The sequence below is a fragment of the Ranitomeya imitator genome, chromosome 3 (genome assembly GCF_032444005.1).
Source record: "Ranitomeya imitator isolate aRanImi1 chromosome 3, aRanImi1.pri, whole genome shotgun sequence".
NCBI lineage: Eukaryota > Metazoa > Chordata > Amphibia > Anura > Dendrobatidae > Ranitomeya > Ranitomeya imitator.
The window spans coordinates 285418598-285435660 of record NC_091284.1 but is presented as its reverse complement, the minus strand read 5'-3'; the positions used below and the strand labels follow the sequence as shown (position 1 = coordinate 285435660).

At 42.8% G+C, this 17063-nt stretch overlaps 1 protein-coding gene across 1 annotated transcript in view; it reads left to right on the top strand.

Moving 5' to 3' along the window:
• MPC2 (mitochondrial pyruvate carrier 2) overlaps positions 1-16262 on the top strand; it is a 53695-nt gene extending 37433 nt beyond the window's left edge. The window contains exons 3-5 of the mRNA XM_069756503.1: positions 12588-12672; positions 14140-14251; positions 16035-16262. Of these exons, the coding sequence (XP_069612604.1) occupies positions 12588-12672; positions 14140-14251; positions 16035-16092 (255 nt within the window). The 3' untranslated portion in view covers positions 16093-16262. The remainder of the gene's footprint in view (positions 1-12587; positions 12673-14139; positions 14252-16034) is intronic.
• Positions 16263-17063: the final 801 nt, after the last annotated feature.

The window sequence follows — 17063 nt, the reverse complement described above, 5'->3', positions numbered from 1 at the left end:
ACATTCTGGGGTCAGGTGTTACTTTCACTACTCTTGCCATATACACCATTTCTGCAATATTACACAAGTGTTTATATAAGTCACACATTAATGTCCGAATATTTTATACCCGTATTTGATTGGGTAGAGTATCCCTTAAAAAAACTAAATTTGATTCACAAAATGTTACCAAAAGAAAATTATATATATGAATATATATATATATATATATATATATATATATATATATATATATATATATATATATATATATATATATATATATATAATTACGAAAGATACTGAGTCATAAAACGGGGGAGCACAATGCCATAAGCCACAGCAAAGCACAAGCTTATTCTAAGAAAGTAACAGCCCTATATAAATCCATAACTAACAGTTCCAAATACAAAAAGAAGGGATTTGAAAAATACCAAATATCGATGTCAGTTGCCTGCGATAAGGTATAAGAACTGGAAAAGACAAATAAACAGTGACTATGGTTTGAGCCAATATAATGAATGGCTAAAAAAACTATATATCATATGAAGACAACCTAGAAATACACAGTAACTATACCATCTTGTGTAAGGAAACTACTAAAACTGGCAAATGAATGGAATTAAGTGTAACTACAATAGGGCATGATTTACCTGTGGTATAATGTGCACGTGGAAGACCCTGGCGTCCCTCTGCCCTAAGTGTTTATATGAAAGTGGACTTGTGACTGTAATACCCTCAGGAGAGCACTGTATAGTGCCTAGACAGCACTCAACTCTGCTCCCAGCAAATTCATAGGGGTATTGTCACTAACAATAAGTTTGTAAGCACCTCTTGGCTGTCTCGTGACTCTAGTCTTTTCTTGTTTAGTCATAGGGGCTTCAGTCGCTTGTCTCCCTACCCTCACATATTCCACAGTCTCGTCAGTAATCATGTCTGGCAGTATCAAGCCTTTGTGTACTAGTCCCAGCTGCCCCAGTGTCGGTCAAGAATTCTGTCTATTTCCCTCCCAGTATTGGTATGGTGGTCATCAAGGCAGGACCAGGTCCGGAGGGGACAAGAACAGAGCACACATTTGTCGCTGGGTTGTCAGTTTCCTAGTCTGAAGGTGAAGGAGGTGGAGATTGGTCTGAGTGTCCATTTTCTACACAATTCCAGCACTTCACTGTTTCTAAGTCCTTAGGTCCCTTACTACGTCTCTACGGTTTTCCTCGTTTTCCAGCATACATGACACGTCGTCTTATTGTCCTAGTTTCTTCAACTCCTGAGCAACCTTCAGGAGGTCTTTGGATCTACATTTCTCCATTTAGGTCTGGCTGTCTGTACTGCGTCTCGTAAGCCTTTTGTCATTCCGTCAATGAATGTATTTACCAATATTTTAACATCGAGTGGGTTTACTGGACTGTACCCCATGTCTGCCCATTTCAGCTGTAACCGTCCAGAGTACATCTCTACTCTCTCTCCTTTAGTCACATCTGTAAAAGTCGTAATTTGCATCCTAGTACGTCACCTGCTTTGGTGCTCACCAACTCTCTAGGTCTGCCCAGGTGCACTTATACGTCCATCATATTGTCTTTGTCTGTAAAATGGGAAAGGTTTGTTCTCAGGGTCAGCCAATCATTTTAGCGTAGCTAGCTAGTCAGAGGGCTTCCAGGGATAATACTCCTGTATCTGTCTTACACTACCTGATTACATCACAGATCATACAAGTATTTCTCCAGTCTGGGTTTGTCTGACCGCAATGTTTAAAAGTCCATCTGTCTTGTCTTGGTCTCTGGTTATACAAAGGTATGACCGTAGCAGTAGTGTGTCGGTCATAGTCGGACTTTTGAGCATAAAAACATTCATAATACACCTTACTTCCGTCCTGCTGCACTCTCTCAGATGCCATTTATTCACATGCTATTTTCCTCATTTGTCTGTGCCTTTTTGAACATCCAAACATCCATCCACTCACTGGCATTTTTGCCTGTTTCAATATTGGTCTCACATCTTTCACTGCTTCCTTTCCTTCTCTGTCTTTTACAATCTCTATAGCGGTTCTGGATCCCATTGGGGGCCCTGACTGCACACAGAATAAGTTGCCCATGGCTTCAACTTATCCGCTCAGACACTCACCTCTAAAAATGCCCTTTATTAGTGTGCCTTGCCTTAAACCAGGGTTGCAACACGTGACAAGTCAGAGTGAGTGTCAAGGTTTAGCGAGCAGGTTACACCACCTACCACTCGGTAGACCTAAAGGATTCTAGCGAGCAGGTTACACCACCTACCACTCGGTAGATCAGCTGGCTAGCACAGCTCCATGGAACGGCAAGGTTACACCACCAATTTGCCGTAGGCTGACTATAGCAGGTTACACCACCTACTACATCAGCCGTGCAGTTGGCTACCTCCTCTGTTGATCCTCAATTTGCTATATCAATCACTCAACTTGAAGCAGGAGAATCTTTTACCAATCTTTTCAATCACTTACAAGCTTCCTCTAAAACTAGGCACAGTTCTTTTCACTTTCAAATTCCAACTTGAACTTACGATATTTCTTTCTACTTCAATACATACAGTACTATTGCTTTAAACACAAATCTCTTAGCGTGTACTGAACCAAGGACAGAATATGCACAGCTCCATATTCTTCAGCGCAGCTGCATGGACCCCCCCTTTCTCTGGCCCGCAGCACAAGGAGGAGAAAATCAAAAATAATTCGCGCAGGGGTTCGCCCCTCCCATCAGGTAAACACAGATAAGAGCTTGTCTTACACACACACACACACAAACAGAATGCAGCAGTTTTCAGACTTAATCTCTACAAAACATTTATTCTCTCGGAATTAAAAACAGTTTCTCTATACAGGCAGATCACTGCACAACTTGAATAAGCTGATTCTGACCGCGTCCGGCCAAAACACATATAGAAACCTATCCAATGTCAAACCACACATAACACGGGTTTCACTAAATCTCAGTTGTAAATTAAATGTACATTAAAAATATCCACAACTCATTCATCCTGGACAATTAACAACAGTTAGATAAGTAATGATACTTATGTGATCACTCATACATACATGCTCATTCAGGGATTGTTGTTTATTTTCCTTTCACTTTCAGTTGATTTTTACAAGAAGAAAATCCCTTATCTCAATCACTCCACCTAATTCAGCTCAAACTGCGCTGAATAATGTCTTCTGTCACATACAGAGGACCACACCTAACGGAACCCCTAATCAATCAGGGATTTACTTATTAATCCCTTATACTTATTTACTCACCTGTCATCTCATTCAGAGTTCTCATAGACATACATACATACAAGGTTACATACAAGGTTCACACAGCCTGCCTATTTTGCACTTTGGAATTAACACAACTCTATATAACAAAAACTGCAGCAGTGTCCACTGACACTCTGAAAGCACTTTAAGGCCAAACAACAAAAACCACATTAATGCATTAACCTAACGATCCCTGTGTGGCCTATTTATAATAAAAAAAAAAAAAAAAAAAAAAAAGGTTCCTCGCATCATGTTCTCATACACTTTATGCAGTATTAGCCCTCTGTGTCTGTACTGCTACATACTTAGGCAGGTAACTGGTTCATGCAGCTTTACATGAACACCTGAGCCTTACACTATAGCTGGTCCGAATAACTAAAGCAATTGTTACCATCCACCTCTCGTGTCTCCCCTTTTCCCCATAGTTTGTAAGCTTGCGAGCAGGGCCCTCACTCCTCCTGGTATCTGTTTTGAACTGTATTTCTGTTATGCTGTAATGTTTATTGTCTGTACAAGTCCCCTCTATAATTTGTAAAGCGCTGCGGAATATGTTGGCGCTATATAAATAAAATTATTATTATAACCACAGCCTTATACAAAATACAGCTTCATATAATGTACTGCCAATCCAAAATGACCAAAATAACAACACTGCACAGAGTCTATCCCAGCTCTGTATTACACACTACGCAAATACACAACCAATTAGGATACTGACAAATGATACAGATAACAATTATCATCTTATAACTCTATTATTCAACTCTCATACGGACATAAATAGACAAAACACAAAACTCACTGGTGACGTGGATTCTTTGAACCATGTTCGCAGCCTTTTACCCAGAGGTATGGAGAGATCCAGATGAGAGATTGCAAGTGCAAAACAGGTTTGTAAGAATAATATTTCTCACCTTGCTGCAGCTGGTGTTTTGCATGTCCAATCTCCCAGAAGCTACCCCATACGGATTCCGAATAGGCTGGATACACGGCCCCGGTCGGGCGCCAAAACTGTCGTAGCTGTTTTTCATTCTGACCCAAATGTCAGCTGACAGATCACCAGTGAGGGCCAAATTGTGGAGTTACGCCCGTCATTTTACAAGCGCGCTTGGAGACAAAAAGACACCTCACACATATCCTGTGAGCAAGTCACTTTTATCTGAAGTAAAAGAGCAAGAAGCAATATTTTATACCATTTACAACATGTGAGATTCTCAATGCAATTCATGTAGCCCCCACCATCACCCAGGGTCATACTGACCTTTATTCTCTCACGTACCCGGAGCATGTTGTGACTGACTATTGGGAACATACATGATAAGAAGTACAGTCTCCTTGAAGAGGAGACCGTCAGACTACTGAGTCAACAGATTCTAGTAATTCTAACACTTAAAGGCAAAAGGCACTTAAAGGCAAGGTAGTTAAAGGCAAACTATTAACCCTTCTTCCCTTAGGGCCAGAAATATTTGGACAGTGACACAATTTTCGCGAGTTGGGCTCTGCATGCCACCACATTGGATTTGAAATGAAACCTCTACAACAGAATTCAAGTGCAGATTGTAACGTTTAATTTGAAGGGTTGAACAAAAATATCTGATAGAAAATGTAGGAATTGTACACATTTCTTTACAAACACTCCACATTTTAGGAGGTCAAAAGTAATTGGACAAATAAACATAACCCAAACAAAATATTTTTATTTTCAATATTTTGTTGCAAATCCTTTGGAGGCAATCACTGCCTTAAGTCTGGAACCCATGGACATCACCAAACGCTGGGTTTCCTCCTTCTTAATGCTTTGCCAGGCCTTTACAGCCGCAGCCTTCAGGTCTTGCTTGTTTGTGGGTCTTTCCGTCTTAAGTCTGGATTTGAGCAAGTGAAATGCATGCTCAATTGGGTTTAGATCTGGAGATTGACTTGGCCATTGCAGAATGTTCCACTTTTTGGCACTCATGAACTCCTGGGTAGCTTTGGCTGTATGATTGGGGTCATTGTCCATCTGTACTATGAAGCGCCGTCCAATCAACTTTGCAGCATTTGGCTGAATCTGGGCTGAAAGTATATCCCGGTACACTTCAGAATTCATCCGGCTACTCTTGTCTGCTCTTATGTCATCAATAAACACAAGTGACCCAGTGCCATTGAAAGCCATGCATGCCCATGCCATCACGTTGCCTCCACCATGTTTTACAGAGGATGTGGTGTGCCTTGGATCATGTGCCGTTCCCTTTCTTCTCCAAACTTTTTTCTTCCCATCATTCTGGTACAGGTTGATCTTTGTCTCATCTGTCCATAGAATACTTTTCCAGAACTGAGCTGGCTTCTTGAGGTGTTTTTCTGCAAATTTAACTCTGGCCTGTCTATTTTTGGTATTGATGAATGGTTTGCATCTAGATGTGAACCCTTTGAATTTACTGTCATGGAGTTTTCTCTTTACTGTTGACTTAGAGACAGATACACCTACTTCACTGAGAGTGTTCTGGACTTCAGTTGATGTTGTGAACGGGTTCTTCTTCACCAAATTAAGTATGCGGCGATCATCCACCACTGTTGTCATCCGTGGACGCCCAGGCCTTTTTGAGTTCCCAAGCTCACCAGTCAATTCCTTTTTTCTCAGAATGTACCCAACTGTTGATTTTGCTACTCCAAGCATGTCTATCTCTCTGACGGATTTTTTCTTTTTTTTCAGCCTCAGGATGTTCTGCTTCACCTCAATTGAGAGTTCCTTTGACCGCATGTTGTCTGCTCACAGCAACAGCTTCCAAATGCAAAACCACACACCTGGAATCCACCCCTGACCTTTTAACTACTTCATTGATTACAGGTTAACGAGGGAGACGCCTTCAGAGTTAATTGCAGCCCTTAGAGCCCATTGTCCAATTACTTTTGGTCCCTTGAAAAAGAGGACGCTATGCATTACAGAGCTATGATTCCTAAACCCTTTCTCCGATTTGGATGTGGAAACTATCATATTGCAGCTGGGAGTGTGCACTTTCAGCCCATATTATATATATAATTGTATTTCTGAACATGTTTTTGTAAACAGCTAAAATAACAAAACTTATGTCACTGTCCAAATATTTCTGGCCCTAACTGTATATATATCTTCTATATATATAATTGTCTAAGGGTTTTTCCGTCAGTCTGTCTGTCTGTCCTGGAAATCCCGGCTCTCTGATTGGTCGAGGCCGCCAGGCCTCGACCAATCAGCAACGGGCACAGCGACGATGATGTCTAAAGGAAGTAGACCTCTCACGTTTCTGATTCAGCGACGGGCACAGTATCGACGTAGATGTCATAATGGTTGCCATGGCGACGATGATGTCATAAAGGTTGCGTCGACCAATCAGCGACGGGCACAGTGTGCCGCGAATTCTGGAATCATCATCGTGCATATACTACGGGGACATGCATATTCTAGAATACCCGATGCGTTAGAATCGGGCCACAATCTAGTATCTATATATATAATTGCCTAAGGGTTTTTCCGTCTGTCTTTCTGTCTGTCTGTCCTGGAAATCCCGGCTCTCTGATTGGTCGAGGCCGCCAGGCACAGCGATGATGATGTCATAATGGTTGCCATGGCGACGATGATGTCATAAAGGTTGCCTCGGCCAATCAGCGAAGGACACAGTCTGCCGCGAATTCTGGAATCATCATTGTCCATGTACTACGGGGATATGCATATTCTAGAATACCCGATGCGTTCGAATCGGGCCACAATCTAGTAATCTATATAATTGTCTAAGGGTTTTTCCGTCTGTCTGTCTGTCCTGGAAATCCCGCCTCTCTGATTGGTCGAGGCCGCCAGACCTCAACCAATCGGCAACGGGCACAGCGAGGATGATGTCATAAAGGACGTAGACATCTCACGTTTCTGATTCAGCGACGGGCACAGTATCGACGTAGATGTCATAATGGTTGCCTCGACCAATCAGCGACGGGCACAGTCTGCCGCGAATTCTGGAATCATCATTGTCCATATACTACGGGGACATGCATATTCTAGAATACCCGATGCGTTCGAATCGGGCCACGATCTAGTATATCTATAATTGCCTAAGGGTTTTTCCGTCTGTCCTTCTGTCTGTCTGTCCTGGAAATCCCGCGTCTCTGATTGGTCGAGGCCGCCAGACGGGCACAGCGACGATGATGTCATAAAGGAGGTAGAAATCCCACATTTCTGTTTCAGCGACGGGCACAGTATCGAGGTAGATGTCATAATGGTTGCCATGGTGACGATGATGTCATAAAGGATGCCTTGACCAATCAGCGACGGGCACAATCTACCGCGAATTCTGGAATCCTCATTGTCCATGTACTACGGGGACATGCATATTCTAGAATACCCGATGCGTCAGAATCGGGCCACAATCTAGTATATACTGTATGTGTATATATATATATATATTATACATTTTTTTGTACTGTATTTTTTTATTTCTAAGAAATTAAACATGGGAGCCTATACTTATTAAATCTTGCACTGTAAAAAATTGCAACAAAACTATAGTGTGTGAAATGAATTTGCATCGGGGCCCATAACTTTGTAGTTACGCCTCTGGTTGGAGGTGATGGGCAGGCAATGATGGAAGTGATGGGCAATTATGGTGAGGGAGGGAATGATGGAGGTGATAGGCAAGGATGGTGAGGGAGGGAATGATGGAGGTGATGGGCCATGATGGTGGGGAGGCAATGATGGAGGTGATGGGCAATGATGATGGTATGGGAGGCAATGATGGAGGTGATAGGCAATGATGGAGGTGATGGGCAATGGTGTTGGGGGAGGCAATAATGGAGATGATGGGCAATGATGGTGGTGGGGGAGACAATGATGGAGGTGATGGGCAATGATGGTGGGGGGAAGACAATGATGGAGGTGATGGGCAATGATGGTGGTGGTGGGGAGGCAATGATGGAAGTGATGGGCAATGATGGTGGGGAGGCAATGATGGAGGTGATGGGCAATGATGGTGGTGGGGGAGGCAATGGTGGTGGGGGAGGCAATGATGGAGGTGATGGGCAATGATGGAGGTGATGAAATGGACAATGATGGTGGGAGAGGAGGCAATGATGCAGGTGGTGGAATGGGCAGTGATGGAGGTGGTGGGGGAGAAGGCAATGATGGAGGTGATGGGCAATGATGGAGGTGATGAAATGGACAATGGTGGGAGAGGAGGCAATGATGCAGGTGGTGGAATGGGCAGTGATGGAGGTGGTGGGGGAGAAGGCAATGATGGAGGTGGTGACGAGGACAATGATGGGGTGGAGAGAGGCTGCATTATACTTTGAGGGGGCTACATTATATTCTGTGGGGGGACTGCATTATTCTCAGGGGACCACATTATATTATGGGAGGCTACATCATACTGTGTGAGGGGGCTACAGCATACTCTATGGGGGGCTGCATTATATTCTGTGGTGTCGCTGCATTCTCTCAGTTGACTACATTATATTCTGTGGTGGCTGCATTAAACTATATGAGGGGGGCTGCATTATACCCTATGAGGGTGCTACATTATATTCTATGGTGGGGGTTGCATTATATTTTGTGGGGTGCTGCATTATATTCTATGAGAGGGGACTGCGTTATATTTTATGAGGGGGCTAAATTATATTCTGTGAGGGGGCTAAATTATATTCTATGAGGGGGCTACCCCAACCCTGCTACATAATTAAGATGTGCACGACCTTATATTATACCCTGATATTAGCACTTTTTCACTGCACAATTGGTGGTCTTGTATCTATTTCTATGTAGCTACATAGTGGGCCCCAAGAATGATTTTCTCTGGTGGGCCCAAGGTGCTCCAGTCTGACGCTGCATGGGTATATACAATATACAGGGGAGATGACACACAGCAGGTATATACTATTTACAGGGGAGATGGCATACAGGTATATACTATATACAAGAGAAGACATACAGGTGTATACTATATATAAGGGAGATGACAAACATGTATATACTGAGGTGAAAATGAGGGGTGTGAGGTGGAAATGAAAAGGTGTGAGTGCAAAATGAGAGGAGTGAGGGAAAATAGTGGAGTGATCGGAAAATGACAGATGTGAGGTCGAAATGACAAGTGTTAGGGGGGAATGAGAGGAGTGAGGGAGAAAATGAGAGGTGTGAGGGGGAAAATGAGAGGTGTAAGGGAGAAAATGAGAGGCATGATGGGAAAATAAGAGACGTGAGGTGCTATAACTAACCACAGATATTTACTATGCCCAGGCAATGCCGGGCTCTTCAGCTAATGTGTATATATATGTATATATATGTGTGCGTGTGTGTGTATATATATATATATATATATATATATATATATATATATATATATATATATATATTCTACTATATAATTGTCTAAGGGTCACTTCCGTCTGTCTGTCCTTCTGTCACGGTTATTCATTCGCTGATTGGTCTCGGCAGCTGCCTGTCATAGCTGCCGGGACCAATCAGCGACGGGCACAGTCCGGAAGAAAATGGCCGATCCTTACTCCCCGCAGTCAGTGCCTGTCGCCTGCAGTGTCCCCTCCGGTCACTGCTAACACAGGGTTAATGCCGGCAGTAACGGACCGCGTTATGCCGTGGGTAACGCACTCCGTTACCGCCGCTTTTAACCCTGTGTCCCCAACTTTTTACTATTGACGCTGCCTATGCGGCATCAATAGTAAAAAATGTAATGTTACAAATAATAAAAAAAATAAAAATAAACCTGCTATACTCGCCCTCCGTAGTCAGCTGAGCCGCTCCTGCCGGCCGCCATCTTCCGCTGCACTTTCCGGTGGCAAAGATGGTATGGCAGAAGGACCTGCCATGATGTCACGGTCATGTGACCGCGACGTCATCACAGGCCCTGTGCGCCTGCGCTAGAAAGACCTGCCGTGACGTCACGGTCATGTGACCGTGACGTCATCACAGGTTCTGCGCTGTGATACGAACCCTGGGAGCGCCAGCTGCCGTGGACTACAAGGGGCCTACGGAAAGGTGAGTATATGTTTATTTTTTCACCTGTGACAAACCTGGCTGGACAATATATTACGTGACTGGCCAATATACTATGTGGCTCTGTGCTGTATACTACGTCACTCGCCAATATACTACGTCACTGGGCAATATACTACATGGCTCTGTGCTGTATACTACGTCACTCGTCAATATACTACGTCACTGGGCAATATACTACGTGGCTCTGTGCTGTATACTACGTCACTCGTCAATATACTACGTCACTGGGCAATATACTACGTGGCTATGTGCTGTATACTAGGTGGCTGGGCGATATACTAAGTGGGCATGCATATTCTAGAATACCCGATGCGTTAGAATCGGGCCACCATCTAGTGTATAGTGTATATATGTATGTGTGTGTGTGTGTGTGTGTGTGTGTGTGTGTATATATATATATATATATATATATATATATATATATATAATTTATTATATGACGTCACCGCTCTGCTTTCCGGCCGCTGTGCTCACAGCCAGAGCAGAGAAGCAAAGCGCCGGGGACAGACAGCGGAAGGTAAGTATGTAGTGGTTGTTTTTTTTACTTTAACGATGGTAACCAGGGTAAACATCGGGTTACTAAGCATGGCCCTGCGCTTAGTAACCCGATGTTTACCCTGGTTACCGGCATCGTTGGTCGCTGGAGAGCGGTCTGTGTGACAGCTCTCCAGCGACCAAACAGCGACGCTGCAGCGTCGCTTAGTGTGAAGGTACCTTAAGGATAAGGCCCTCATTACACATGGCTGGAAAGCCACACAAAATGGAACCCCTGATTACACCTCAGAGCTTCTCAGCCCAATGCTCATGCTGGCTATTATTCATGACCTGACAATCTGGTCGTGAGAAAAAATACTTGAATAGAATGTCGTGGCAGATGTGGGCTGCTCCGAAGTGCTGTTTTTTGTTTTCTCCCACCTCCTTTACTTTCCCGTTCATTCTCTTTCCGCCCTCCTTTCTTCTTTACATTCCTCTAGCACACTCAAATTATTTGGTTCATGTAAGATCTTATATTAATACCTCATCAAGCTGATTATATTCCAATGAATGAAAAAAAAGAAAGTATGACGGCACCAGGATGAGTGGTTATTGATGGTAATTGATATAGGCAAACAAGCTGCAAAAAATCAATGTTTCATGCGGCAGGCAGACAAACCGTGGATTAGAATCGCATAGTGGTGCACAACCAAGCAGCAAGTCATATAAGGGCGTCCAGAGAGAAAAAAAAAGAAAAAAGTTGGCATTCACCCAGCGATGAAAGTAGAAAAGTCCTTTATTTATCCATACAATGGGATGCGGACATGTCTGTAGGGCTGCAATACAAACGAGAGGGTGCGAGGAGGGAACCGGACGACGGCCGTTTCGCGCGGACTGCGCTTCAACGGTTCCCTCCTCGCACCCTCTCGTTTGTACTGCAGCCCTACAGGCATGTCCGCATCCCATTGTATGGATAAATAAAGGACTTTTCTACTTTCATCGCTGGGTGAGTGCCAACTTTTTTCTTTTTTTTTTTTTTTCTCTCTGGACGCACTTATATTCCAATGTTTAACGATAACGTAAGAATAAAAAGGTTGACCTTGGTAATATTATTATTGAGCGTAATTGGAATGTTCTGTTTTCATATCAATGTTGTTAAAACCCAATAAAAATATTTAAAGTAAAAAAAATAACCTGTAGAATGCATCTTAATAAGTGACAAATCACTGGAATCAGGGTCTTTGTCCCTTCATCCTGCGCTCAGTTGTATTTTGGCAGTTTATGAATGCAGCTTACAACAAGTAACCTATTTAGGTGGATAAAGTTCTTGGTATTCCAATGGATTTTCACACCTTTGTCCTTTTCTATGCTGACTTGACCATAATAAACAGTTTTTGTGTTGGCATGATGTAAGAAGCCGGTGGGAATAGAGTTCTATGACTTTTTTCTTCCACCTGGGGTCGGCATAATAATAATTATACATGTAACGTTCTGTGGCTTGTATGTTTCTGTGTGTCGCCTGCTGAATACAGATGATTCCACGGTCTGATATCACAAGTGATCGCTGCTGTTTGTAGCCTATAGGGCAGTCTACTGCTCCGCCATGCTCACGATTAGCTGGGTTTATATGTTGTGCTGTAAGTTATAATGTGCTGCACTTTTCCACAATTGGCAGTGATCTGAGCAATATTCCCATTGAGCGCGGCCGTATGTCTGGTGGGTGATGTTCAGTGTCTCCTGTGATTCCTAGATCCTGTCGCATCACAACAAGGGGGGATTTAAAAGTGAATGATATCTTATTTGTATCCTGCTATGTAGTAACTATGTTTTTTCTGTCTTTGCTATAAACTGTAGGGCTTGGTGATCGCCGGCTTGGCGGATATGACCAGACCAGCAGACAAATTAAGTCCGGCTCAGTCAGGAGTGCTCACGGCTACGGGTCAGTTATACATTTTGGTGTTTGTGAGTCATGTTGAACTTAGGTTGTTGGTGTAGTTGCCATAAACATCAGTGAGAGCTTTGGTGCAGCCTTGTTGTTGCCAGAATGCTCAGTGCGTAGTTATCCCCCTTAATTTACATACGGACCACTTCTTCGTATCGTGATTGCCAGCTCTCTAGTGCGGCCTGGACTCTGCAGCCACGCTCCTTGTGATTGCCAGCTCTCCAGTGCGGCCTGGACTCTGCAGCCACGCTCCTTGTGATTGCCAGCTCTCTAGTGCAGCCTGGACTCTGCAGCCACGCTCCTTGTGATTGCCAGCTCTCTAGTGTGGCCTGGACTCTGCAGCCACGTCTTTGCGATTGCCAGCTCTCTAGTGTGGCCTGGACTCTGCAGCTACGTCCTTGTGATTGCCAGCTCTCCAGTGCGGCCTGGACTCTGCAGCCACGCTCCTTGTGATTGCCAGCTCTCTAGTGCGGCCTGGACTCTGCAGCCACGTCTTTGTGATTGCCAGGTCTCTAGTGTGGCCTGGACTCTGCAGCCACGCTCCTTGTGATTGCCAGGTCTCTAGTGTGCGGCACGGTGGCACAGTGGTTAGCACTGCAGCCTTGCAGCACTGGGGTCCTGGGTTCAAACCCCACCAAGGACAACATCTGCAAAGAGTTTGTATGTTCTCTCCGTGTTTGCGTGGGTTTCCTCCGGGTACTCCGGTTTCCTCCCACATTCCAAAGACATACTGATAGGGAATTTAGATTGTGAGCCCCATCAGGGACAGTGATGATAATGTGTGCAAAATGTACAGCGCTGCGGAATATGTTAGCGCTATATAAAAATAAAGATTATTATAAAAAATAAAGATTATTAGTGTGGCCTGGACTCTGCAGCCACGCTCACAGAATGTCATTGCTGGCTGTCCTCTCTCCTGTCTGTGGCCAGCGATGGAAGCTGATAATGACTATGTGCATGTGGCTGCAGTGTTCTTGTGTAAGTGCAGAGCCACTGAATGACAGCACTCAAGCAAAATGACTAAATGCTCAGTATGAAAATTGAGATGGTGCAGTGATATACGCCAAGGGTACACCACATCCCACACATATGCACAAAAAATACACTCCTTGCCATAAAAACTACTGTATGCTACAGGGGCCAAGTCTCTGCATACCTGTGTAAGTGATTTATTTATGCTTTTGGAGGTGACAAGGAGTACAATGACATTATTTGGTCTGAGAGATTATTTGCAGCCAGCAGTGAATGGCGGAGATTCCTTTTCTCAGTATAAGTAACCCATTGAGGATCGCAGATATCAAGTTATCGTTTTATTTCTTTCCCTGTGACCTACATGCCCGTATAGACTGCTTTGGATGGATGATCCTACTGACAGATTTCTTTTAGCTTTGCATATACACTACTAACATTTATTGTGCGTTAATCATGTATGTGCTAATCAGTTACACCTCTTTTCTTCACTAGGACTTATATGGTCCCGATACTCACTTGTGATTATCCCTAAAAACTGGTCTCTCTTTGCTGTGAACTTTTTTGTTGGCTGCGCCGGAGGGTCCCAGCTGTTCAGAATATGGAGGTATGTGTTCAGAGACAGCCATTTCTACAGTTGATCTGGTGAAAGATAAAGGTGTTGTGTGTCTGAGCCACTGCCCTGAAATTGTATTTGGTGCCCAGGAGTGAAGGTATCCTATCCTGCGTGTTTGGGATAGCCGTTGCAAAAGGTTTCCTAATGGCAGAGGGCAGAATTCTCATCTAATGGCTCTTAATCGCTTTCAGCACATGTAATTCTAAAATGTCATCCGTACTAGCTGTGCACCCAAAGAAATGGCAACTATACTGTATTGCCAAAGACTATGGCAGAATTACTATTTTTTTCAACTTCCACCAATCCTTAATTTTTTTTTTAACATATTATTTATACCCCAAAATGAAAAAAAAAAAGTCTCACATTAAACAGCTCTTACGGGTGTGTGAACAGAGCAAGTAAACTTGCAATGGAAAATCAAAAAGCAAGTCCCTCTGCCTCAACTCTCCAGAATAGACAGCTGCTAAAGTTCAGAAAAAGGGTTGAAAGGGTTGGCGGGAGCTCGGTCCAGCGACCACATCAGTATTCCTTGGCCGCCAGATCAGGGCCCTGAGAGTCTTCTCTTATCTTCTGGAATCATTGTGGTGGTATGACTCGCACATGACCACACGTCTACTGATGAGAAGAAGCCGCAGGAGATGTTCCGGGCTCTGGCCCTGCTGCCACAGATTCCTACCATAGCTGCTAGAGCAGGGTCTTCTGTATCTTTTTGCTCAATTATCGCTGCTGCTTAAAGTAAGTTGATCCCGCATCATACAAGAAGGAACAAAGTAGAGAGAAACCAGTAGAATCCTCATTCTTCAGTCACCTGGCCTCCTTTAAAAATGGAATAAAAAATGGTCAGTTTTGTATGTACTCAAAAATTGTACCACAAAGTCAACAAGGAGACCACAAAAAAGTTTGATTAACCCCTTCATGACTGGCGGTATTAACTTTTTTTATGTTTCCATCAATATGGCCATGTGAGGGCTTGTTTTTTGCAGGACAAGTTGTGCTTTTGAACACCATTGGTTTTAACACATTGTGCACTGGAAAACGGGAACAAAATTCCAAGTACAGTGAAATTGCAAAAAAGGGCAATCCTACAGTTGTTGAGGTGTTTTTTTTTTTTTTGTTTTGTTTTTGTTTTTTTAGTGGTGACAATCCAAACGTTTGTTTAAAAAAAAAAATATATATGGTGCCGTTTTCTGAGACCTGTAGCAGTTTCCATTTTTCGTGATCTGGGGCTGGTGAGGACTTATTTTCTGCACGCCAAGCTGATGATTTTTTTTTTTTATTGATAGCATGTTGGGTAGGATACAATCTTTTGATCTCCCATTATTGCATTTTATTGCAATGTAGTCGTGACCAAAAAAATGTAATTACTTTTTTTTTCTCGTTACACCGTTTAGCGAGCTGGTTAATTTTTGTTTTTTATGTTGATCGAGCGATTTGAATGCAGCAATACCAAATATGTGTATTGGATCATATGGATGTTGTAAAGATGTGGGGCCTATTCGTCATCCTCTATTAACCAGTACAAGTTGCTCCAATTCTGACAGCACCAGGCCATCTTTTTATTACAACGATGACCACCATGTAATAATACATTTCACTTGTAGTGACCACTGCTTAGGGAATGCTAACCTACTCATGGCAAAATCCACCATTTGGTGTTCCCAGGAGCAGGATTTGCCCTTTAACTGGCCAATGTACCATTTTTTTTTTCAGTTGCACAGTACTTGTGAAACAAGATCAAATAATCTTTCAATTTCCTTTTTTCTTTTCTTTACAGATATAATCAAGAGCTTAAAGCAAAAGCTGCTGAAGACATCCAGAAAGCCAATAATTGATTCTATTAACAACCTTGAACTTTTTTAATATCTGAGAAGTGGCTCTAGACGTTTTGTTTGAAGAAACCGCATCTTAAATCCTAACCTTATTAGTACCTAGTGTAAAAATATTTTGGGTTAACTTTATTGAAATTTCTAATGCATCATGTTAATAAAGAATTCTAACCGTTCTTCGTACCTTATTCTAATGTATTCACTGGTTGTATGTACATTGTTTTTATTGTGAAGCATATTTCACCAAGCTACACTTTGTGCAGAATTATTAGGCAAGAGTGTACTTTCACCTGATCATCATTTTCTGAATATTTTCCAAGATGGATGAAGTGATGTACATTTGTGTAATGAGGAATTTGTGGTCTAAGGATATCCGATTCTGAAAAGTCCAAAATCCGCATTTTGTAACCCAAAACCAGGAGTGGAACAATCAGAGGAAAAGTATAATAGAAACACATGCACCACTTCTGTATTCATCACCCACTCCTGGTTTTGGCCCACAGATACTGTTGTGAAATACTGAACTTGTGACCATAGCCTTACAGAGGGATGCAGCTCTCCTGAAATTGGAAAGATATACTGTATTTTTCGCTTTATAAGACGCACCTGATTATAAGACACACCTTGATTTTAGAGAGGAAAATAAGAACAAAAATATTTTGAGCCAAGTAGTGTGCAAAAACCTTTAATAAAATACAAAAATATTATCTGTGGATGATGGGGGATCTGTGAAGTACAGTGCGTGCAGTAACGTATATTGTGACTACCACCCCCCTCATCCTCAGGAATACACCCACTTCCTGTGTACATGGATTTATTCTGAAAAAAGAGAGGCAGTAGTCACAGTTGCAATAAACACTTTGGCCACTACATTGCAGTGTATATTTACACTAAATATGGCTAGAACCCCTATCATCCTTCATAATATACCCATTGATACAGTATATTCTGAAGGATGATGGGGGTTGTTTGCTCAA